The sequence below is a fragment of the Rhinopithecus roxellana genome, chromosome 12 (genome assembly GCF_007565055.1).
Source record: "Rhinopithecus roxellana isolate Shanxi Qingling chromosome 12, ASM756505v1, whole genome shotgun sequence".
NCBI classification, from domain to species: Eukaryota; Metazoa; Chordata; class Mammalia; order Primates; family Cercopithecidae; genus Rhinopithecus; species Rhinopithecus roxellana.
In genome coordinates this window covers 67006967-67032359 of record NC_044560.1, presented here as the reverse complement: position 1 = coordinate 67032359, position 25393 = coordinate 67006967, and the positions used below count along the sequence as shown (strand labels likewise).

Sequence of the window (25393 nt, the reverse complement as noted above, 5' to 3'; positions counted from 1 at the left end):
AGTCTTCAAAATGTAGTATTTGGCACTTAGGCCATTCTGCTTTTCAGATTTCCACATTCCTGCTGGAAATGCATGTACCTGCTTTATTCTAGTTGTCTTGGTCTGTTCCTTCTGCTACAACAAAATACCTGAGACTAGATAACAGACAAACAACAGAAATTTCTGCCTATTAATTCTGGAGCCAGGGAAGTCCAAGATCAAGCTGCTGGCAGGTTTGGTGTCTGGTAAGGGCTTGCATCTTCTTGCTGTGTTCTTACATGATGGAAGGCAGAAGGACAAAAAGGCCTGGCTAATTTCTCCCAGCCTTTTATAAGACCAGTAGTCCTATTCATGATTGTTGGCCTCCTAAAGACTTCACCTCTTAAGACTATCATATTGGGGTTTCATTTCCAACATAAGAACTTTGGAGGGACACATACATTCCATGTATGACTCCCTACTATTGATTCCCTACTGTTTTCTAAGGTGATTTACTGTTTTTCTAAGCAGCAGTACTTTTAGCTGAAGATAAAAAGTGTCTTGATCAAAATTTTTATGAATAAGTAGAGTTTTGAGTGTTAGTGAGTACAGTTCTCTTTCATGCTTCTGAGAAATGAATAGAAAAAAAGTGAATATTTTCTATTTTTTATTTTATTTTTTATTTTTGAGACAGGGTCTCACTCTGTCACCCAGGCTGGAGTGCAGTGGCGCAATCTTGGCTCACTGCAACCTCTGCCTCCTGGGCTCGAGCGATTCTCCCACCTCAGCCTCATGAGTAGCTGGGATTACAGGCTCCCATCACCATGCCCAGCTAATTTCTTTTGTATTTTTATTAGAGGCAAGGTTTCACCATGTTGGCCAGGCTGGTCTCGAACTCCTGATCTCAAGTGATCTGCCCGCCTTGGCCTCCCAAAGTGCAGGGATTACAGGCATGAGCCACCGTACCTGGCCAAAATGTAAATTATTTTTAAAACGGGAAGGATCTTTGTTTTCTGTAAAGAAAGAGTTTCCTTACTTAATAGTTGAGGTGATTGTTACTGAGAGGAACTGACAAATAGGGCAGTGGCATCTCAATTCTTAGAAGCATATCCATAACTATTAGTTATCCTCAAGGGTTTACCCCAAGATGTCATCCTACTGGATAATGTCCAGGGCTCATTCTGATCCAATACTGTGATTATAACAGCACTGCTGTTTATTATATATGCTTCTATATTTGAATGTGAGAGACCTACTTATTTTCTTTTTGGGCTGTCTCCTGGCTTTCCTCTTATTTCTTCAATAATTTTGGGGTCAGTTTTATTGGTTCTTTTTCTTTCATCTGCCTCTTAAATTTGAGCAGTCCTCAAAGCTTGGTCCTTTTCCTGCAGAAACGACCTTCACTACGCAGCCTCAGCCATCACTATGGCTGAGTCTCCATATGGTGAGTCTTCACCATGGCTGAGATGAAGGGACTCCCAAGTAGTTGCCCACACTGCCAGACACCTACCTCACAAGCACTTCAGAACTGCCCATCCAAGAGCAGCTTCACAGTCTCCTCCCACCCACTCCCTAGGCTGTTTCTCCTTTCTGGTCTTCTGGCTTAGGTTGAAAGGCCTCAGGGTCTTCCTGGAATCGTTTATTCTTGCAGCTCAAACATAGTTTATAACTTCCTGTTTCTGGATGGCTTCCTTTCTTTCCTACCCCCCTCCCCTACCACCTCTTGCTTTTGGTGTCACAGCATTTAGCTAAGGACATTTAACGTGTTTTTATATTATCACCCAAAGGCTGACCTGGGACCCATGGATCTGACGGAAAACTTCTTCTCTCAAGGCAGAACTGCAGAGACCAGGAGGGATGGATGCCCAGTCTAGTTAAAGCTCCACCAAGGCCTTGGCCACTTGGCTGCTCTGTGCTGTCTCGCCATCGTTAGTTCCAACCATCATCTCATACCACATTTCTGTCCCGTAACCCTCTGTCTTGGGCTCTAGAGCTGCCCTCTAGCTGGACACGGCCCTGCTGCTTCCCTAGATTACCCACTTCTTGCCAGATGCTCAGACCTACACAAAGAGCCATATGAAGAGCTCAAGGAAGTCTGGCTATAGCATATATAGTTAATGTATATATTATATAATGTAACTATGTGGTGTATATAGGTATAATGTTAACAGGTACCTGTAGCCATGGGCCTCAGACCTTTCACAGTTCAAGACCTTGAAGGGTTTAAGACATAAGATTCTGTGGTCAGGAGTTTCAGCCATTTAGGGGATTCCTGTGGGGACTGCCCCACAATTACACCTGGACTTTGGGAGGGTTGTAGGGCCCCATCGCAGCTATGACTGCGCTTCATGACCCCTGCTTGCCTTTCCCGATTTACTTCCCATTACACATCATATGTTCTAGGCACACTGGTCTACTGGGTACCTTAAATGGAAAACAAAAATCTCAAAACTGAGTATCTCCAGCATTATTCTACTTTACCCCTATATGCCAAACATAATGTTGTTTACTAGCTTAGGAAGCTTGCTTCTATTACCATAGATTTCTGGCTCACTTGCCCAATCCTAATGCTAACAGAAAGCTTGGTGCCATAATCATCTATCTTATCCTGTTTACCAACTCACTGTGCACAGATTAGCTCTAGTAATGAAGAGCTCCATCGCATGATTGTAATTTTTCACCTCACCATTCACTTGACAACTATTTGAGCACCTACTGTGTGCCTGCAGGGCTGGTGTTAGAGCAGTGGATTGATAAATTCCCTGTCCTGTGGAACTTGCATTCTAATGGGGGAGATAGATTTTAAACAAGTTTAACTAAAATCTTTTGGTTTAGGGTAATGATGAGTGCTATGAAGAAAAATAAACCAGCATAAGGCAATAACAGTAGTCTCAGAGTGGTCAGAAAAGGCCTTTCTGAAGACTTGAAATCTTGGGGAGAATATTTCAAGCTGAACGAGTGGCAACAGCAAAGGCTCTGAAGCTGGAAAGCGTTTGGTATGTTTGAGAAAATGCAAGGGAGGCAAGTATGAGGGGGCAGAGTTAGGGCCAGAGGAGCTGGGGGCCAGGTCTCTCAGGACATGTAAAGGAGCTCTGAATTTTATTCTGAGAGACAGGAAGCCATGGAAGGGCTTTTGATAGGGGAGAGACAATGATAATATACATAAGCAAAATCTAACATGTATTCACTCAAATATTTATTAAATAGTATCTATTGGCTGGGCACAGTGGCTCACGTTGTAATCCCAGCACTTTGGGAGGTCGAGGCGGGTAAATCACGAGGCCAGGAAATTGAGACCATCCTGACTAACACGATGAAACCCTGTCTCTACTAAAAAGTACAAAAAAATTAGCCGGGCGTGGTAGCATGCACCTGTAACCCCAGCTACTCAGGAGGTTGAGGCAGGAGAATCGGTTGAACCCGGGAGGCAGAGATTGCAGTGAGCTGAGATTATGCCACTGCACTCCAGCCTGGGTGACAGAGTGAGACTCCATCTCAAAAACAAAAACAAACAAACAAAAAATAGTATCTATTATGTATCAGGCACTGTTTTTGTGTGCAGGGGTACCGCAGTGAACAAATAAAGTCAAGGAGGTAATATTCTCATTGGAAGAGCCAGGCAATAAATAAGTATATAAGAGCATCTTCTGTCAGTTTGTAATAAGTATTGTGAAATGTAAAATAAAGCCAGCAAAGTGAATAGCTGGAGGTGGTTAGAGAAGGTCTCTTTGACAAGGTGACATGTAAACAGACAGCAGACTAAAGAGAGGGCATGCAGCCTGTGTCTATCTCAAGGAAGAACCTTTTAGATAGGAAGAATAGCAAAAACAAGAGTCTTGAGCAGGTGTATTTTGGATATCACTGTTCTAAGGGCTGTACATGCATGAATTCATTCATTCCTTATAGCAGTCCTATGAGTTCTAGATGGAGACTAGACTAAGGTGAGAGGGGATATTGGAGAGGCAGAGGCTTAATTTGTCCAGGAGAGAGAGGATGGTGGTTTGGACTAAGGCCATATCATTGAAGGTGATGAGAGACAGTCCTATTTGTGGTGAGGAGGCTCAGATTTTTTTTTTTTTTTTTTTTTTTTTTTTTTTTTTTTTTGAGACGGAGTCTTGCTCTGCCACCAAGGCTGGAGTGCAGTGGCCGGCTCTCAGCTCACTGCAAGCTCCGCCTGCCGGGTTCACGCCATTCTCCTGTCTCAGCCTCCCGAGTAGTTGGGACTACAGGCGCCCGCCTCGTCGCCCGGCTAGTTTTTTGTATTTTTTAGTAGAGACGGGGTTTCACCGTGTTAGCCAGGATGGTCTCGATCTCCTGACCTCGTGATCCGCCCGTCTCGGCCTCCCAAAGTGCTGGGATTACAGGCTTGAGCCACCGTGCCCGGCCGAGGCTCAGATTTTTAAGTGATTCTTGTGTGGAGATAATTTGAAAGTCATTTATGACTTTCAGATGGACTGGAAGTACAGTATAAGAGGAATTGACAAAAGGATCTTTCCTAAGTTTTGGCCTGAACAACTGACTGACTTACAGAATAATTTATTGATACTGTGGAAGAAGCAGGTGTTTCTGTGTGCACATTTACTAGAGATTCCTCTTAGACATCATAGGCATCATGTAGGCAGATTGCCATCCATGTGTGGTATTCAGTGGAAAGGTCAGAGCTGGAGATGCAAATTTGGAAGCTGTCAGCATAGAAGTGGTATTTGAAACATGGGACTGGTTGAAGTCAGTTGTGGAGAGAATGTGGATAGAGGTCATGGCCTGAATCCAAAGATACGCCAAAATATAGAGGTCAGCAGTGGGAGGATTCAGCAAAGGAGACCAAGAACAAACAATCAGTGTCCCAGAAGTCAAGTAAAGAAAGTATTCCATGTAGGAGGAGCATTCAACTGCATCAGATACCATGGAGATATGAAGTTATAGGAGGACTGAGAACTAGGCATCAGATTTGGTAATATGCTGCTCATTAGTGACCTTGACAAGGTCCAACTCAAAATCCATCCCATATTAGAAATTATTGTCTTCATTTGTTATAGTATGCTTCACACATATCTTTTAGGAGATTTTCTATGTGTCGATCACACAAAGTTGTTAATTTCAAGAATGACAGAATGACCAGTTGTACCAGACATATTGCTCCAAAAACGCTTCGTTTTGGAAACATGTCTGCAGGTATCCATTAAGAATTTAAGATGACAGTTATTCCAAGGCACCATAAGATTCTTACTTGTAAAAGTAATTTTTTTTTAATGTAGAGGACCTGCTAGGATAGGCAACATTGCTATAAAGGTGATTAAAGTGTAATATTGCAAAGATAAAGGTTAAACCAATACTTTCTTAAAAAAAAGTTCTGCTGGCTAGCCTATAATAATTGTACCCCACTTCTTATACTACAGTGTTAAAGTAGAACTCTGACCTTACAGGAGATAGTTTAAAGATAAATAAAATATGTATTTACATTGAATGTCACAGTCAGTTCCTAAACATAATTCCTTAAGGGAGGAAAGAAACGCAAAGATTAAGTGGCTTCAGACTTTAATTTTGCAGATAAGGAACTAGAAGGTCAGAAAGTTTGTCACAGAAATGAGGCTTGAATCTAGACTAACTCTAATTCATGATAGCCCTTTGCCTTCCTAGTGCACAGCAGCAAGTCACTTACCCTGTTTATCAAGGTGAATGTCTCTATCTCAAGGGGGAGGTGGGAACCTGCCAGTATCAGAGGTGGGGAGGGAGAGGAGTTATGGCTTCACTTCTGCCCTGGTTGGCATTCCCATTTTCTGTTTCTCGTTTTGGTTGAAGTACTTGCAGCTATACAATGTCTCCGTTGGGAATCATGCTTATGAGAACAAAGGTATCGAGCAGTCTGCTGTGGCAATCTGTCAGCACTTCTACAAGCGAGGACACATCTACCCTGGAAATGATACCTTTGACATCGATCCAGAAATTGAAACTGGTGATGTTCTTCTATAACGTAGAACTTCAATTTTTAATGCCTCAATTTATATTTAAAATTAGTAATTTCATCTTTGAAAACATTGATTTGGTCTGTGTTATTAGGACATAGTAAGAATGATATCGGAGTTATTATGTGTCATGTACTGTTCTGAGCCCTTTACTATAACTCAAGAATCCTCAAGAAAACCCAGCAAGTCAAGGATTATTATTATCCCCTTTTATAGAAGACTAAAGTATGGCTCAGAGAGTTAAATGGTCTGCCCAAGATGGAGCTAGAAGAGGCAGTGCTGAAATTTGGCCCAGGCTGTTTGTGCTTTTAGCTACCATATTACACCATCTCTTGTGCAGGACATGCCAGTGAAATATTAATAGATAGATACTATGCTTGTAAAACATTATGCTTGCAAACTCTTGGTGTATAACTCTTGCCCCAATATCGCTTCACTATCATGCATCTTTTGGGGCAGATTGAAGGGGAGGAATGAGAATCAGAACATGGAATAGCATGGCTTATTCTTCTTAGCAAAGTTTATTTGCAATTATACCTAAAATATTAGCTTAGGTCATTGAGTTAAAAAAATAAGTATTCAAATACTTTTAACAACAGCCACTAGGATTCTTTTTTTCGAAAGGTAATACTGATAATAGTACCGACTAGTGAAAACTTTCTAAAATGCTGTCTTCCCTTTTTGGTGTGTGTGGGGGGGTGTGTATTGAAGGAACATTGTTAGCACATAATGTTTTAAAAATACATCCTTCAAACTGCTTAGAAAATATTACTGTAATTACTGCAAGTGCTTCAAATCCTATGCTTAGGAAAGAAAAATGGGGAGGGACTCAAAGTTTAGGCTTAAAAACGAAGAGAGCATTTATATAACATTAACAATATAGAGTTCAGATCTTTGTCTAGCCTCCATCCACTCCAGAAATGTTGTAGCCACATAGGTCTTAAAAACAAATGAGTCATGTGTTATCAATGTTTATTTAGCTTTTAAAATTTTAATTCAGAAAAATAATAGAATCTGAATAACTGGTCTTAAATGTAAGCCTTTCGAAATGCAGTCTTATTTATTAAAGTATTGTATCATGTTTTTGTTCCTTTCTATGGCAGAGTGTTTCTTTGTAGAGCCAGATGAACCTTTCCACATTGGGACACCAGCAGAAAATAAACTGAACTTAACACTGGACTTCCACAGGTGAGGGGAGCAGATAGGAGTATAACTTACGTTTGTATGTATATATTGCCACAGAACTAAAATCGCCTCTGTTTTCTAGACTCCTAACAGTGGAGCTTCAGTTTAAACTGAAAGCCATTAATCTGCAGACAGTTCGTCATCAAGAACTCCCTGACTGTTATGACTTTACTCTGACTGTAAGTGTGGGCCAGTCTGAATTTGGTTCCAGTCTGGAGAAAAATTGTTTTATCTGATTATGTTTCATATCCTTGGATTATGGTGTGATAAAAAATATAGGATGTTTTCACTTGAATGTGCATAAGGGAAACGTTGATACATCTAGCTCTATTTTGCTATAATAATAAGTTTACTTGTTAATTATGTCTTCTGCACCTCTGTATAAGTTCTGGGAGAGCAGGGACCTTGTTTTGTTCACTGTACTATTTCTAGTACCACGAACAGTGCCTCGTATAGATTTTCAAACACAAAAGGAATAGGTGTTTTTAGGTTCTGTGTGGTTGGCTCTCAGCTGTCTATGGCTGGCTGTCAGCTAAAGGTTACTGCCAAGGGTTCCTGTTACTTAGTTTCCTCACCATGGATGTTTCCATGTTTGGGGTTTGTAGTATATGCCTTTAACGTATTACAGTCTACCTTCAAGTTATACCACTGCATACAGTGTAAGAACCTTATGACAATGTACTTCCATTTCTCCCATCTTGGCCCTTGTGCTATTGTGGCCATATAATGTATTTCTACATGTGTTATAAACCCACAATATATGTTATTATTTTTTCTTTAAACAGTCAATGAAAAAGTGATTTAAAGTGATTTAAATAATAATAAAAACATCTTTATATTTGCCCATGTAGCGACCATTTCCAGTGTGCTTCATTCTGTGTAGCTCCCAGTTTGCATCTGGTATTATTTTCCTTCTGCCTGAAGGGCTTCCTGTAACATTTCTTACAGTACAGGTCTGGATTTTCAGCTTTTGTATGTTTAAAAAAGTATTTTGCCTTCCTTTTTAAAGTTCTTATTAGCATCTTTTAAATAAAACTTTTACAAATACATATTTATGGGGTAAGGGTGATATTTTGATGCAAGCATTCAGTGTGTAATGATGAAATAAGGGTAATTGGGACAACATTCAGCACCTCAAATATTTATCACTTCTTTATGTTGGGAATATTCCAAATCTACTCCTTTTTTTATATTGAAATATAAAATAAATTATGACCTATAGTTGCCATATTGTGCTACTAAACACTAAATCTTATTTCTTCTATCTCACTGTATCTTTTTTTTTTTTTTTTTTTGAGATGGATTCTCACTCTGTTGCCAGGCTGGAGTGCAGTAGTGTGATCTCGGCTCACTGTAACCTCTGCCTCCCAGGTTCAAGCGATTCTCCTGCCTCAGCCTCCCAAGTAGCTGAGACTACAGGCACGCAACACTATACCCAGCCAGTTTTTGTATTTTTAGTAGAGACGGGGTTTCACCATGTTGGCCAGGATGGTCTCGATCTCTTGACCTCGTGATCCACCTGCCTCGGCCTCCCAAAGTGCTGGAATTACAGGCATAAGCCACCACACCTGGCCCTCACTGTGTCTTTGTACCCATTAACTAACCCTTATTTATCCCTCACGCCTCCCCAGTGCCCTTTCTAGCCTCTGGTAATCATTATTCTATTCCAAGCCTTCCTTTGCTAAAGGTAGTGCCCCTGGCTATAGAATTCTATCTAGGTTGACTGTTTTCTTCCTCAGCACTTTAAAGATGTTGTTCTTCTAGCTTGCATTTTTTCTGATGAGAAATCTGCTGTCATCTTTATCTTTGTTCTTCTCTATGGGATATTTTTTCCCATCTGTTGGCTTTTAAATTTTTCCTTTATCTCTGATTTTAAACAATTTGATTGTGAAATGCTTTGGTGTTGTTTTCTTAATGTTTCCTGTGTTTAGGTTTTACTGAGCATCTTGGATCTGTAGGTTTATAGTTGTCATTATATTTTATTTTCAGCATGATTTCTTAAAATATTTTTGTCACTCGCCCCCACCTTTTCAGAGATTCAGAGACAAAGCCGTCTGTATTTGATTACTTGGAGTTGTCCCATAGCTCACTAATGATCTGTTTGTTTATGTTTCAGTTTTTTTCAGTGTGTTTCATTTTTGATAGTTTCTGTTGCTGTATTTTCAGACTCACTATTTTTTCTTCTGTGCTATCTAATTTTTTCTAATCCCATCCATTATTTTTCTTCTTTGTTTGGGATTCAGCTTACTGAGATGTGATTGACATTAAGCCCTAGTTTTTTACTCAGTAGATATTTAGTGAGCACCTATTATTTGTACAAGCCAGAGGCCTTTTGTGTAGGAAAAGCATGGCTTCTCCGTGGCAAAGATTTCTGACTCAATCAAATAACACTGAGCGTCCTCCTTGCACGAGGCCATAGGCTGGGTCTTGCAGGCATTAGGGATATGGGCAGACACTGACTATGCCCTCAGTTGCTTGTCAAAGAAAGAAGTTTACAATCGCTTGTGAGGAGAAATACAGTGATTGAACTTTTAAAAGTCATTTGAAATCTTGTATTTGAAGTGTTTCTGATTACCCCATATGGAGAAGCTTCAGTACAATTTATTTAAACGACAGAGTTTTCAAAGAACTTTTTTTCTTCAGGACTTGAGAGAAAGAGAAGAGGCAGAAATGAAACCGAATGATTTTCTTGCCTTGCCTTCCCTGTCCTTGCATAAGGAGGACAGTAGAACTATGGAAGGTGTTCTGGCCTAGCTTTGTCCTCCTTGGCCCCTGGTGTCCTGAAGTGATTCTTGAAGCAAGATGTGACTGCTGACTCCCGGTCACCAAACCATTTATAATACATGTGGTGCCAACATGACTAAGAAATCTAGACCCAGAATAAAAATCAAAAAAGCTCCACTTGAAATGTCTTAAAGCGAAATAATGAGCCTTTGTATTAGAAAAAATTGTAGCAGCACTGAAAATCTACCCCCAGCTGAGGTCCTGCTGGAATTTGGGAGAAAGCACAGTTGTACCAACTCTTGCTCATATGAAGAAGGTATCTGGAGGTACTTAGAGTGGAGAGCAAGAAGAAGTGCCCTTGTTATTTAAGTTCTTTGGAGTGGAAATGCTGTCCTAGACATATAACGTTTTAGAGACTACAGAATCTCTGTAGAAGATCTAGTTCATCCTTCTCATTTCACAGAGAAATGAAAGGAACTTCCCATGGTTGAACGGAGTTAGCAACAGATTGGAGATGAGAATCTGGGTCTCCTGTCCCCTTGAAAGAATTGTTTCCTAAATAATGTGTAGATGTTTCTTGGTTTCAAAAACTTTAAGTATGTTTTTGACTGTTTTCCTGTCTTCACAGATAACATTTGACAACAAGGCCCATAGTGGAAGAATTAAAATAAGTTTAGATAATGACATTTCCATCAGAGAATGTAAAGACTGGCATGTATCTGGATCAAGTAAGTGATGAGCATTACTAGTTTTCAGAATGGTTATTAAATAATGGAAAATGGTTATTAAAACACCACCCTCTGGATATGTAGAACAGCAAATAGAAGATTAGACCATTTTCAAGTCCCTAAACCTCTACTGGTGTTTCAGGCAATATGTGAGTCATTAATAACTGAAATGGCCTTCCTCTCCTTGTGCCCTCACTTGCCCACTCTTGACCAAGAATGTACTCACAGTCCCATGCCACCAAAACCCTACATACACCCTCCCAGACCAACACTTACTGAGTGCATGCTGTATACCTACTTCCACCTTAATTTTCTTCATTTTAATATTTTAAAATGCCCTTAAGATAGGCAGAATCCTTATTTTTACAGATGAAGAAACTAAGGCTCAGAAGCCAGGGGCAAGTCAGGTAGGATGTGACCCTGAAGCATCCCACATATTACGATTGTCTTCAGTCCATTTAAAAGTATACTAAAAGAGGAAAGGATCTATTCTTAGAAATATGGACAAGAATTCAGGTGTAGACCAAATACTGTCAAGAATTTTGGAGCTGAACTGGAGAAATTGCCTGAAAAGAATTTATCTAATTTTCTAGTCCCTCATAAGTAACATAATGGTACATTGTACTGGACTTAATGGTCACTAGATGAGGAATTCTCAGATTCTAATCAGCAGAAGAATCATCCTGGTTACCTGCTATGATGTAGTTTCCCCAGCTGTATGCAAGCCAGTAGGTCTGGGGTCTAGAAATGTATAAATAGGCCTTATTCAGACTATACTTGGATAATCACAGTTCTAAAGTTTCTTACTAATTGATTTGCCAAGTTCAGACGTAATAATGAGAAAGAGTACATAAAATGAAGTGTTGCCATCATAGTATTTTTTTCACTAATAGGTGACTTCAAATATATGAGGCTCTTGAGTCACATTTGAAACACAAGCCTGTTTCGTCATCTGTATACTTCGTAATGCTTCTCCACAAACACCAGAATAAGGAAAATGAGGGCGTACACAAGTGTCTGGCACCTAGGCATTCTCTCAAATGTTTGTTTCTTAGTTTTTAAGTTTCTCTAAAATCAATTTAGACATTTATGTAGTAATTATGCTCCTTGGCAGATATTAATGGGATGCTTCATCACAGAACTAGTCTTAAGTACTTTCTTTTGTTGTCAGCAGAGAGCAGTCTAACTTGTTAAATAGAGACAAGCTCTGTGGCAGAGTGTGTACAATGGCTGACACCTCTACCCACCTCTCTCCATTGGCTCCACGCATGCTGGCCAGGACTTCACACTTTTGATTCTCCAAAATCTCCATAAGGGTGGCTCTTTCTTACCACTCAGGTTTCAGCTAAAACCGCCTGCTCCCTCAGTGAGGCCTTCCTTTACTACGCAATATAAATCAACCTCTCTGCTTCCACATTGCCCCACACTAACCTCCCTCATATACAGCAGGAGTTCTCAAACTTTAGCATCACCTGGAGGGCTTGCAGAAACCCAGTTTCTGATTCAGTGGGTCTGGAATAGGACCTGAGAATGTGCATCTCTAACAAGCTCCCAAAAAATGCTAAGAACCACTGACATAGAGTGATGGACACTGGAAACAAACTGCACAGATTTTCCCCTAACTCTTCCACTGACTAGCCCTGCAACTATGGGGAAATCATGTGACCTCTCTGTGCTTCAGGTTTCTCACCTGCAAAGTGGGGATAATCATGCTTATCTCATTGGAGTTGCTGTGAAGATCAAACAGGTTAACACATATAAAGTGTTTAGAGCTATGCTTGGCAAGAAATGTGCTCAATACATGTAAGCTATTGTGATTTATCTTCTATTACTTACTCCTATTTGAAAGTATTTTGTTATGTGTTTGTTTACTTCTTTGTAGTAGAATAGAAGTTCCACAAGATCAAGGACCTTGTCTATCTTGTTCACCACTGTATCCTAACATCTAGAAAAATGTCTGGCACATAGTGAATGCATAATAAATATTTTATACCTAGATAAGTATATTTTAATAGAATATGCAGGGAGGTGGGCCTGGGCATGGTGGCTTATGTCTGTAATCTCAGCACTTTGGGTGGCTGAGGTGAGAGGATCACTTGAGACCAGTAGTTCATGACCAGCCATGGCAACAAAGTGAAACCTTGTGTCTACAAAAAAATTTAAAAATCAGCCCAGTATGGTGGCACATACCTATAGTTCCAGCTATGAGGGAGGCTGAGGTGGGAGGATTGCCCTCACCTGGGAGGCTGAGGCTGCAGTGAGCTTGATTGTGCCACTGCATTCCAGCCTGGGCAACAGAGTGAAACCTGATCTCAGGAAAAAAATATAAATATATGCAGGGAAGTAATTGTATTAAGAACAAAAGACCACAGGCTTATAATTAAAGATCTTGGAATGATCTTCGATTGTGTGGTGATTTTTTTTTGAGACAGAGTCTTACTCTGTCACCCAGACTGGAGTGCAGTGGCACGTTCTTGGCTCATTGCAAGCTCTGCCTCCCAGGTTCACACCATTCTCCTGCCTCAGCCTCTCAAGTAGCTGGGACTACAGGCACCCACCACCACGCCTTACTAATTTTTTTGTATTGTTAGTAGAGACGGGGTTTCACTGTGTTAGCCAGGATGGTCTTGATCTCCTGACCTTGTGATCCACCCGCCTTGGCCTCCCAAAGTGCTAGGATTACAGGTGTGAGCCACCGCGCCCGGCCCCAGTTGTGGTAATTTTTTAAAAGAAGGACTTTTACCCTTCTTTAAATACTAATTGGAAGAACACTTATCAGGGCTTCTTTGTTGTCTTACCAGAAAGAATGCTTGAATTATTTAAATGATTCTAAAAAGAAGATGTCACCATATTAATGTCCCACCACATAAGCACCATGTAATCCTCTTTGCTTTCAGTGCAGAAGAACACTCATTACATGATGATCTTTGATGCCTTTGTTATTCTGACTTGCTTGGTTTCGTTAATCCTCTGCATTAGATCTGTGATTAGAGGACTTCAGCTTCAGCAGGTAGGGAATGTTGCTTTCTAGGACTGCTACTGACATTTTGACTGACAGAGACATTCACTGTGCCTCCCCTCTTTTCCCTAAAGGAGTTTGTCAATTTTTTCCTCCTCCATTATAAGAAGGAAGTTTCTGTTTCTGATCAAATGGAATTTGTCAATGGATGGTACATTATGATTGTTATTAGTGACATATTAACAATCATTGGATCAATTCTAAAAATGGAAATCCAAGCTAAGGTAATTTTTTTCCTAATCATGCTATTGTTAGTGTCAGATTTGCATTAATGGTAATGTATTTTTCCAGAATGTGAGAATTTTCAGAATGAATTGTTTTTTCCAAACTGTATATCAAGTAGACTTGAAATTGGTAATGGTAGTTTTCTTAAATCTAGTCAGGAGGTCTCTTAGGCAGAGTTTTTCAAAGTGTGATCCGCAAACCATTGCATCAGAATCATTGGGTGCCTGGTAAAAATGTACCATGTTACACCTACTGAGTTCAGACTCTTCGGCAGGGCCTATGAATTCTTACACACACCAAAATTCATACACAACCAAGGTAACTAAGGTAAGAGTTTTTTTTTTTTTTTTTTTTTTTAAATCTTACAAGAAATGCTCGAATCTTTAACAAAAATGAATGGGGCTGTAGGGCAAAGTGAGGTCAAGGCACTATGGTGTGCATGCTTGCGTTTGTTTCCTCTGTCCATTCAAAGTGAGAATGCTCCCATTTTCTTACTTTCCCATTGATGTGCTACAAGCTTATCCATTTTAAGACTAACCTAGCCTAAAAATCAACTGTCCCACAAAATAAAAGTCAAATTAAAAAACTAATAGCGTTCAAACTAATCTTGCTCAAACTTATGTTTCCCTGGTCTTGATGCAACTGATTGAGTCACCTAGGGAGTTGGTTATAAACCCGGGCAGAGACCCCAAATGCAATGGCTCAGAGAAGATAGGAGGTTATTTCTCTCTTATGTAATAGTCAGGATAGGTTTTACAGATTGGTGAGTAGCTCAATGTCTCACAGTCATTCAGGCGCCCACGCTCCTCCCATTTTGTTTCTCTGCCACCCCTTAAGGACTTGCCCTGACTGCATGATTACTGCTGTGTTGCCTCAAACAGGTTGCAGCTTATGGGAAGCAAAAACACGGTATGGTGGAAGCTCTACCATAGAGCGATGGCTTGGCTCAAGAGCAGCCAACTTTATTTCTGTACATATCCTACTGGATAGAATTTAGTCAATCCTAACTGCAGAGGGAGCCAGGGAACACAGCCCATGCATGTGCCTAGGAAGGGGAGAATGGGTTTAGGTCGACACTTAGCAGCTGCCACTATATATGGCTATAGTATGTATTATTGGAATAGATGTTTAACTTTAGGGACAAAGAAACAAAAACCCAAAACAACAACAAAGAGGAGTAAGGGGAGAGATGTGCAGCAAATCTTTATTTTTTACCAATCTAAATTATCATTAATTTCAGTGAACCCTATGGTGTCTAACAAAATATCTTTCTATATTTTTCTAGACTATTCACTGTCTCTGCCTCACAGATGATCATATCACATTTTCTTCTTTTCTGAAACCTCTAATACCCTTGTTCTATCCTCATTCTAAGCTGATGACCTTACTTCCTATTTCACAAAAATAATAGAAAAAAAACACAGAATTTCCACAAACCCCCACCACTAATTTATCTGCCTCCTGCCATCAGTGCACATATACTGTGCTTTTTTTCTGTGGATATATTATTTAGGCCACTATTCAGGGCCAGCCCCTCCCACCTGCCTAGTAGAGGCCATCACCACTTGTTTATTCACGGGCACAGCTCCAGCTAGTTTTCCTTCTCTTGGGGATCATCAGTTTCCCTCTCTCTACAAGGTCATTCCCATTAGCATGTTTTTGCCCCTTTTCTTAAGAGATAATATCTCAACCCTAATTCCTCCCCCTAACTTACTACACTCATTTATTTAGCAAAATATCTAAAAAAAGTAGTTAATCTTGTTTCTGATTCTGCTTCTCCCCTCCCCCACCTGTTTTTTTTTAAAGAGATAGGGTTTCACTCTATTACGCAGGCTGGAGTGCAGCAGCACGATTATAGCTCACTGCAGCCTCAAACTTCTGGGCTCAGGCAATCCTCCCACTTCACAGCCCCGCAAAATCTCATTCTTTCTATGTCTGTTCCAATCAGGCTGCCCTGCCACGCCAAGGGAAGTGTTCTTTTCAGCGTCCTCTCATGCTGATAAGTCCGATAACCAACTATGTACCCTCATCCTGACCTAGCAGCAGCTTCGAACACTGCCGAGCACATGCTTTCACTGGACTATCACCTGGTTTTCCTCCTAAGTCACTGGCTGGTCTTCTGACTTGCGTTGGCTGGTTCCCTCTCATCTCACCAACCTATTAAGGTGATAATGCTTCAAGGCATAGTGCTTGGACATCTTCTCTTTCTGCCACTGTCTTGGTAATCTCATCATGTCCCATAGCTTAGTATCTATATGCCAATGATTCCCAAATCTATACCCCCACTTAGAATTCTTCCCTGAACTCCAGATTTGCATATCCACCATCTAGTCTATATCTCCACTTGGATGTCTGCTTTTCCTTTCAAATTTAACACACCTAAAACAGAACATTTAAAGCCCCCACCTCTGCAGTCAAAACCTGCTTCTCCCATAGCCTTTCTAATTTCAGTTAATGGTAACTCTCATCAGTTACTCAAGCCAAAAATCATGGATTCATCACAGACTCCTCTCTTTCACTAGTCTCCTCCTTCCCATATCTAATCCAAGAGGAAATCCTATTGTTCTGCCTTCATTGGCCAGGCACTGTGGCTCATATAATTCCAGCACTTTTGAGAGGCTGAGGCGGGAGAATGGCTTGAGCCCAGGAGTTCCAGACCAGCCTGGGAAACACAGTGAGACCCCATCTCTGTGAAAAATAAAAAACATTAGCTGTCAAGGTGGCATGTGTCTGTAATCCAAGCTACTTGGGAGGCTGAGGCGGGAGGCTTTCTTGAGCCCGGGAAGTCAAGGCTCCATTGAGCTGTGGTTGTGACACTGCACTCCAGCCTGGTGACACAGTAAGACCCCTGTTTCAAAAAAATAAAATCACCTCATCAATTCCACTATTACCAGCCTGGTCAAAGCTACCATCTCTCATTTATATTATTGCAATAGCCTCCTCACTCCTCCAACAACCTGCTCTCAACCACAGCAGCCAACATCTGATCATGTCACCTCTGTTTGTGGTTCTCAAATCTCCCCAGTTGAGTTAGAGGAAAAGACAAACTTGGTGAGTGCCACCTTATCTCTATAACTGTATACCTTTTCTATTGCTCACTCCAGCCAGATGCACTATCTTGCTAAGCACCCTCCTGTCTCAGGGCCTTTGCACTTGCCAGTCCCTGTGCCTGGAAGTCTTCTCCCCTAGATTTTCCCCTGATTTGCTCCCTCCCTCCCTTCAGATCTTTGCTCAAATGCCTCCTTTTTAGTGAGACCTTCTCTGGTCACTGTATTTAAAATGACAAACCCATACCCATTCCTCATCCCCTCCTCTGAATTTTCTCTTCAGCTATTATCAGCAGCAAATGCCCCAAAGTTTCTATTAACTTATTTCTATTGTCTCTCTCTTCCCTCCACTAGAATGTAAGCTTTATGACAGCAGAGAATTTTGTTTGTTCACTGCTTTATCCTTAGCACCTAGAACAGTGCCTGACTCATAGTTACCTCAATATTTATTGCCAAATGAATTTCTGCTTTATAATCTGATTACGTTTTTCCACTTTGTCTTAGAGTCTAACTAGTTATGATGTCTGTAGCATACTTCTTGGGACTTCTACCATGCTTGTGTGGCTTGGAGTCATCCGATACCTCGGTTTCTTTGCAAAGTACAATGTAAGGAATTCTACGGATCTCCATGCTGTTGGTATTTCTCTCAAAGTTATTGCACTGCTTTGGCTAAAGGACAAAGCGATTCTAATGGCCTCTCTTACTTTCCCAGCTCCTCATTTTGACCCTTCAGGCAGCGCTGCCCAATGTCATCAGGTTCTGCTGCTGTGCAGCTATGATTTACTTAGGCTACTGCTTCTGTGGATGGATTGTGCTGGGGCCTTACCATGACAAGGTACTGATAAACAACTTTTTTCCTATTGCTATTAAGCCGTTAGCATAGTGCCAGTGGCTTGTTATCCTTTTTCAATGAACTCCTTTTATTTTGTGATTCAGCTTAAAATGTTGAAGGTAGTATATCTAGTGCCATATTTATAAAGTGATGTGTGACCAGCTTGAGAGAATATTTGATGTACTCAACTGTCTCAAATTCTTTCTTGCAATATATCAGGTAATTAAGTTCCGTTTACCACCAGTGAAGTCAAGTTTAGTCAATTTGATTCATCAGTATATCCAAGAGCAGTCTATTCAGATAAGCCTTCTCAAAATGTGACTTTATTTAAAAAGTAGCATAGGGGGAAACTTGTAGGAATATTTGAAAATTTTGTTACTACAGCTATAGTTTGGAATATTAGGCCCTTAAATGAAATAAACTTTAAAATGAAATGTATGAGCATGCATGGTTGGGACCTGGGTATCTCTGCACAAGCATTTCAAGGTCTCTTTAGGGTAAAGGGCAGATGCAAGGCTTGATTCAGAAAAGCACTGAGGGTGCAGACCAGGTCCTGCATTTGATTCAGGCTACTCCAAGAGAAAGCTGCTTGTCCCAGGAAAAAAATAGTAGGCTTATATATGTTATATGCATCACAAAGCAAATGTGTGTGGTTACCTCAGGTTATTTGTTTGAAAATGGTAACTTGGGTTATCTGGTCCCATTATCTTTAATATGATGTCATGAACAGAGGTCTCCAATGGGAAGGAACATGGAATAAAGTGAACTTTTCTCTTTTCTTTTTCCAGTTTCGTTCTCTGAACATGGTCTCTGAGTGCCTTTTCTCTCTGATAAATGGAGACGATATGTTTGCCACGTTTGCAAAAATGCAGCAAAAAAGTTACTTGGTCTGGCTGTTTAGTAGAATTTACCTCTACTCATTCATCAGCCTCTTCATATATATGATTTTAAGTCTTTTCATTGCCCTGATCACTGATACATATGAAACAATTAAGGTAGGTTTATCAAGAGCCTTAAGTAGTAGCATTGTCCTATAACTTGTAGTGTAGCAGTAAAATTCAGTACCTAATGGCAGAAGAAAAGTTGATGGAATGTTACTTTCTTCAGGATAGCAAAAAAGGACCTTATTTTTAGAGACTGATTAACAGAAATAGAGGGAAAATTGAATGTTGAAAGTCTTAGTCTCTAAGTAGTTATGCTTTCTCACACAAGCTTTCTAACCTTTTATTAGAATTATAAGGGTCATTAGAAGTCTGGGGGGTAAAGAGTGAAAAATTAAATAAAGAATGAAAAGGGTTAGTAGATATTGAGTGAATAAAACATATGGCATTTCAGAAAGCCAAAATATTGTGGGGAACACAAAAGATCCAATTTTCATAAAGAAAAATTGACCCCTTTGTTTGGAGTGTACTGTAACTATGCCCATTGCTCTTTGCAAGGCCCTGCAGGGCACAAGCCCAGGGCCCAGCCTCCAGAATAGCAAAAGGATTAATGGGTCCAGTACTAGCACGTAGCTTTATACAGTCAGATACCTGAACTGAAAAACTATTGTCATTCATATAAGATCTTTTAAAAATCAATTTGAGCCCATTGAAGTATGGAAAGGCAGAATAAATATCCACATATGTTTACATTTCCAATAACCTTATACTGTTAGGTGTATTTGTGGCATAGACACTTCCACTTGGGGACTTTTCTTTCTGGGTATGAGAGGGGTAAAGAAACATGAAGCCATGTGATTGGCCCTAGAGATAAAGAGAATGCCTTGGTTTGGAGCTGATAATGATAAATACTTTGCTCATGAAGCCAGGGCTGTGACTTCATCCTTACTGAACAAGATTTCAGGGACCAAATGTCCTCCTTGCTCTCTCATCTGCTCAGCAGATGTGTCCTTCGGATCACCAAGGCAACTGGGAAAGAATGTAGTTGTAACTTCAGATCCTTCCAAATGGTACTGTAAAAGTTCACTGCCTCCAACTCTGCATGCAGAGAACTATGTGTTATTCAAGGGTGACATCTGAGAGCTCTAAGGGTAACATGAGTTTTCACCTTTGATGACATAAGCCTGAAACTCGTATTTTAGATGCTAACCTCTCTCCGTGGGCTCAGGGCCCTTGCCAAATGGGCAAGCTAAGTTATTTTTGAACCTTTCTAATCATGGCATGTCCTAGAAATTTTAGGTCCCAAACTGATATAAATATGAGGCCCTTAAACAAACTTGTCTGCCTGGAAGACCGACTCCAAAAGGGTGTGCAGATTGGAAAGTTCCCTTACAGCATTCAGACCTTTGTCCAGACACCTGGGCCAGCTCAGGAGAGTCCAAGACTGTGCTGAGAGGTCTTCTGGGCAAGGTCAGGGATTTCCATCTCTTAGCCTGCTAGAAAACCTTGTTAATTTAAATCCACTGGGCTTCTTGTGGCCTGAACCATAGTCCTTCGAAAATGCCTGCATCACACTGGTCTGGAAGTCACAGGCCTACAGGGCAGAGTAGTGACAGAGGTTCTCCGACTTGGGATGGGGCTGACTCAGTTCTCCCTGGAAGGACAACTAAGACTTAGACTCAGTGTGCCCATTTGGTTTCAGTGGACCCAGAAAGAGAGCTCAGGTAGGCAGCTGCAGAATCCCAGGCCCACTTTACCTCCGCCAAACCTGAGTGACTCTAGAGGCTACATCTCCTTGCAGGTACTTGGAAGTAACTATACTCTCTCTGTAGAAAACCCCCTCCCTTGCCAAATGATCCATTTTGAATTTGGAATGAAGCTGTTTTCAAGGGGCTTATTAATGAAAGCTTTTAACATTCTTCTGTTTAGCATTACCAGCAAGATGGTTTCCCAGAGACTGAACTTCGTACATTTATATCAGAGTGCAAAGATCTACCCAACTCCGGAAAATACAGATTAGAAGATGACCCTCCAGTATCTTTATTCTGCTGTTGTAAAAAGTAGCTATCAGGTTTATCTGTACTTTAGAGGAAAATATAATGTGTAGCAGAGTTGGAAGACTATATGGATATTCTGAGATCAGATGTAGTATGTTTGAAGACTGTTATTTTGAGCTAATTGAGATCTATAATTCACCAATAACTGTTTATATTTTTAAAAAGCAATATTTAATGTCTTTGCAGTTTTATGCTGGGTTTTTAAAAATAACTTCAATGAGGAAAGCTATTGGATTATTATTATTTCTTGTTTTTTTTTTTGCCATGGCTTTAGGATGTATTCTCTGTGCCTCTCTTTTGCTCTGAAAATCTTGCTTCCCACTATTCTGATTGTGTGGACTGTATAATCAGTGGAAAACAATCCCTGGTCTGACTGTGACTTCGGACAACTCAGTAACCCTGGCTTGGACCACTCTCAGGAGTCCATCCTTGAGAGACGGGGGGTTATTACCATATATACAGTAATCATTGCATTTTAAAATCTTCTCTTAAAAGGAAGAGTAAGAGTGCACCAGAATGAGAGTGTGCCAGCTAACAATGTGATACAGCCATGTGTCACTTAGGACAGAGATACAGTCTGAGAAATATGTTGTTAGGTGATTTTGTCATTAAACATCATAGCAGGTACTTCCATAAACCTAGATGGTATAGCTTACTACACACCTAGTCTATTTGGTATAGCCTGTTGGTCCTAGGGTACAAATCTGTGCAACATGTTACTGTAGTATTGAATACATTAGGCAATTGTAACACAATGGTAAGTATCTACACATAGAAAAGGGATAGTAAAAATATGGTTTTATAATCTTCTGGGACTACCATTGTACATGCGGTACGTCGTTGACCGAAACATCGTTATCCAGCATATGACTGCATTTGGTTATGAAAGGCAACTGTTATTTGATTCTGCTTTTGGTTCTTAAGAGGATCAGGTTTTTAAATACTCATTTACAAGTTTTCTATCCTCTTTCAGTGTTAAAGTAGAAAGTAAAAAGAGTATCTTATACATGCACGAAATTAAAGCATATACCAAATGCATTTTTGATCAAGTAGTGGTTATTTTATTAGTACTTGAGCAGCCTGTTAAAACTAGTGATGTACTATACCTTTCATAGGCACATTATGTCTCACAGCAAAGTGTTTTGGAGTGAGAGGCTGTGGTTTCATGGGGCAAGGTTCTATAACTCACATTACAGATATTTCAGGGCTGGGCACAGTGGCTCATGCCTGTAATCCCTGCACTTTGAGAGGCCAAGGCAGGAGGATTGCTAGAGCCCAGGAGTTCAAGACCAGCCTAGGCAACATAGTGAGACTCATCTCTACAAAAAATAGAAAAAACTAGCTGGTGTGGTGGTGCATGCCTGTAGTCCCAGCTACTTGGGAGGCTAAGGCAGGAGGATTGCTTGAGCCCAGGAAGTCGACTGCAGTGAGCTGTGATCATGCCACTGCACTCCAGCCTGGGTGACAGAGTGAGACGCTGTCTCAAATATGTATACACATATATATACGTGAAAACAATTATGCTTAAAATTTTAAAATAAGAGAAATGTGTGCTGTAAAAAGACATAGAAATAGTCTCTACTCCTTATAGACTGCCTTATAGACTGCTAATTGAGAACTGCACAGATTTTCAACACATGAATATTTATTGTGTTTACTGTTTATTCAAGTAGAAGTGAATTCAATTATATGCAGTAAAGATCTCAAAGCAAACTTTTTTTAAAAAACACTGATTTTTAAATGTCTAACTTTGTTTTACTGAGATTTTATTATTTAATCATAATGACAGTCATAATAATGACTCCAGGTGTTGAAATGGGAGGTTTTATAACAGGTATAAGTTGTTTCTGAAGTACCTGAGGCTTTAAAAAATAAAAAAATCTAAATATCTAAGTGACTATTTTGGGGACAGTTCTAATATTTATAATACAATCATTTTTAGAAATTACTAGAATTCTATGTGAGTTTTGAAATAATGTTTATTATCTGATAAATCCTTTTCTTTACACCTTGTGAAATTTTTAGACTAACAGTACTTCAATGGAAACATGAAACCACTGACCCAGTGTTGGGCCTGGAGTTTTGCTTTGCTCTGAAGTCATTATGTTTCTTCTGTAGAATCACAGCCAGTGACTTGGTGCCTTCACATCTCTCTCCTGATTCTCCAGGCTCTCTTATTGTGGCAGGAGTCCCTGATAAATTCCAAGGCTTAATTTTTAGTAAGATGTCCATGAGAGAATAGCTCTTCTGTCTACTGAAAGAAATAGCACTGACTGACTTTTTTGAACTGTCCTCAAACCAGTACAATGGCTTGATCTCGGTAGGCAGATAAATTATGGGCCAGTCATTTTAGAGTTCTCCTTACATGTATATATGTACCATAGAGAATGCCAAGGCAGTTGTAAGAAAGAACATAGAATTGAAGTCATTTTTTTCTTCCAGGCTTCTAGTCTCTTTAGCCCAGGAAATCAGGGGATTTTTGTCGATGATACCCCCTTTTTCAGGAAGTCAGATTCTCTGTCCCCTCCTCCTGCCATAATGATTTTCAGGGTTGTAAGTATAAGGGGATTTTTCTTTCTTTTTTTTTTTTTTTTGAGATAGAGTCTTGCTCTGTTTCCCAAGCTAGAGGCTGGAGTATAGTGGAGCAATCTCACCTCACTTCAACCTCTGCCTCCCAGGTTCAAGCGATTCTTGTGCCTTAGCCTCCAGAGTAGCTGAAACTACAAGCACACACCACCACACGTGGCTATTTTGTTTTGTATTTTTAGTACAGACAGGGTTTCGCTATGTTGGCCAGGCTGGTCTTGAACTCCTGTCCTCAAATGATCTGCCCGCATCAGCCTCCCAAAGTGCTGGAATTATAGGTGTGAGCCACCGCGCCCAGCCCACTGGGGGATCTTGTTAAAATTATGAATGTACAGGTAATACCAGCAGAGATATTCGTTCTCTCTCTCTCTCTCTCCCCCCCTTTCTTTCTTTCTCTCTTTTCTTTCTCTTTCTCTTTATCAAAGCCTAAGCATAGATTCTTATTCATCATGTCCTGGGGGAGGCCAGGAATCTGCCATTTTTAGCCGGCACACAAAGTGATTCTGATACAAGTGGTTTGTGGTGGCTGCAGGGTCCAGAACTTGACCAGGAACAGATAAATCCCTTTGTTGGGGCTACAAATAAGAAGTTGTTTATAAGTCTCAGGATTCAGAATGGCCTTCTATCACTCAAGAGAGAAACCACAGTAGTCAAGAAAGAAACCCCAAGAAAATGGGTTTATAGATATCAATGTGGATATTTTAGTATTTGTGTCTGTAAAAATCAGTTTTGTGCAGACATCGATTTTGCTGATACTACATTTTTTAAAACAATTCAGGTGCCATTTTCTTTTTTCACTCAATAAAGTTTTAAATTATCTAATACATATTGAGTTTTAATTTTTTTTATCCCACCACACTATTTTCAAATTAATACATACAAATAGGTGTATGGATTAGAACAAAAAAGATAAAACTCATTATTTGCAGATATTATGATCTACATAGAAAGTCTAATAGAATCTAAATAACACATGGGTCAAAGAAGACATATCCAGAGGCTGAGGCAGGAGGATCACTTGAGCCCAGGAAGTCAAGGCTGCAGTAAGCCACGACTGTGCCACTGTACTCCAGCCTGGGCAACAGAGTGAGACCTTGTCTCAAAAAAAAAAAAAATCTTGAGAAATTACAAATTATTTTGAATGAAATACAAACTCAAAAATGGTAAAGAATTGTGGAAAACAGTAAAAGCAGTGCCTAGAGGAAAATTTATAGCATTGAATGCATATATTAGAAAAGAAGAAAGATGTAAAAATCAATCTCCTAAGCTTCTACCTTAGAAAATGGACAAAGAGCAAGTTAAATCCAAAGGAAGTAGAAAAAAATAAAAATTATAGCAGAAATTAATGAAGTTGAAAACAGGAAATCAGTGGAGAAAATCAACAAAACCAAAAGCTGGTTCTTTGAAAAGACAGATAAAATCAGTAAGCCTATAGCCAAGCTAAGAAAAAATAGGGAAGATGCAAATGACTAACACTAGACATGAAAGAGGGAGCATCACTACCTATCCCACGGGCATTCAATGGATAATAAAAGAATATTATGAACAAATCTATGCCTGCAAATTTGAAAACCTGGATGATACAGCACCAATTCCTTCAAAGACACAATTGCCAGTTGACAAAACTAACACAAGAATAAACAAACAATATGAATAAGACTCTAGTAAACAAATGGAATCAATAATGAATAACCCTCCAAAACAGAAAGCACTGGGCCCAGATGGTTTTTACTGGTGAATTCTACTAAACATTTAAGGAACAAATTATACCAATTCTGTATCATTTCTTCCAGAAGACAGAATTAGAATACATCCTAATTCATTCTGTGAGACCAGCATTAACATAATATCAAAACCAGAGAGATATTAAAAGAAAACTAAAGAACAACATCTCTTATGAACATAGATGCAAAAATCTTCAACAAAAATAATAGCAAATCAAATTCAACAATGTATGAAAAAATTATATACTATAAGCAAGTGGGATTTATTCTAGGTAGCAAGGCTGATTCAACATTCAAACCTCAATTAATGTAATCCATCACATCAACAGGCTGAAGAAAATATATGATCATGTCAACATATACACAAACAGCATTTTTTAAAAATCTAACATCCATTCATGACAAAGCCCTCAGCAAACTAGGAAAAAGGGGGTACATCTTCAACTTCATAAAGAACACCTACA

The 25393-nt window shown here is 39.8% G+C and overlaps 1 protein-coding gene across 6 annotated transcripts in view; it reads left to right on the top strand.

Moving 5' to 3' along the window:
- MCOLN3 (mucolipin 3) overlaps nt 1–21657 on the top strand; it is a 32035-nt gene extending 10378 nt beyond the window's left edge. For 3 of the 6 annotated variants that reach the window (XM_030941575.1, XM_010382550.2, XM_030941576.1), the window contains 10 exons: nt 5758–5911; nt 7025–7109; nt 7189–7285; nt 10459–10558; nt 13456–13568; nt 13652–13801; nt 17354–17455; nt 17562–17684; nt 18470–18676; nt 20492–20626. In XM_030941575.1, coding sequence (XP_030797435.1) covers nt 5758–5911; nt 7025–7109; nt 7189–7285; nt 10459–10558; nt 13456–13568; nt 13652–13801; nt 17354–17455; nt 17562–17684; nt 18470–18676; nt 20492–20626 — 1266 coding nt within the window. Of the gene's footprint in view, nt 1–5757; nt 5912–7024; nt 7110–7188; nt 7286–10458; nt 10559–13455; nt 13569–13651; nt 13802–17353; nt 17456–17561; nt 17685–18469; nt 18677–20491 lie in introns of all 6 variants that reach the window. The other 3 variants (XM_010382548.2, XM_030941574.1, XM_030941577.1) reach the window with 2 other exon arrangements.
- Nucleotides 21658–25393: the final 3736 nt, after the last annotated feature.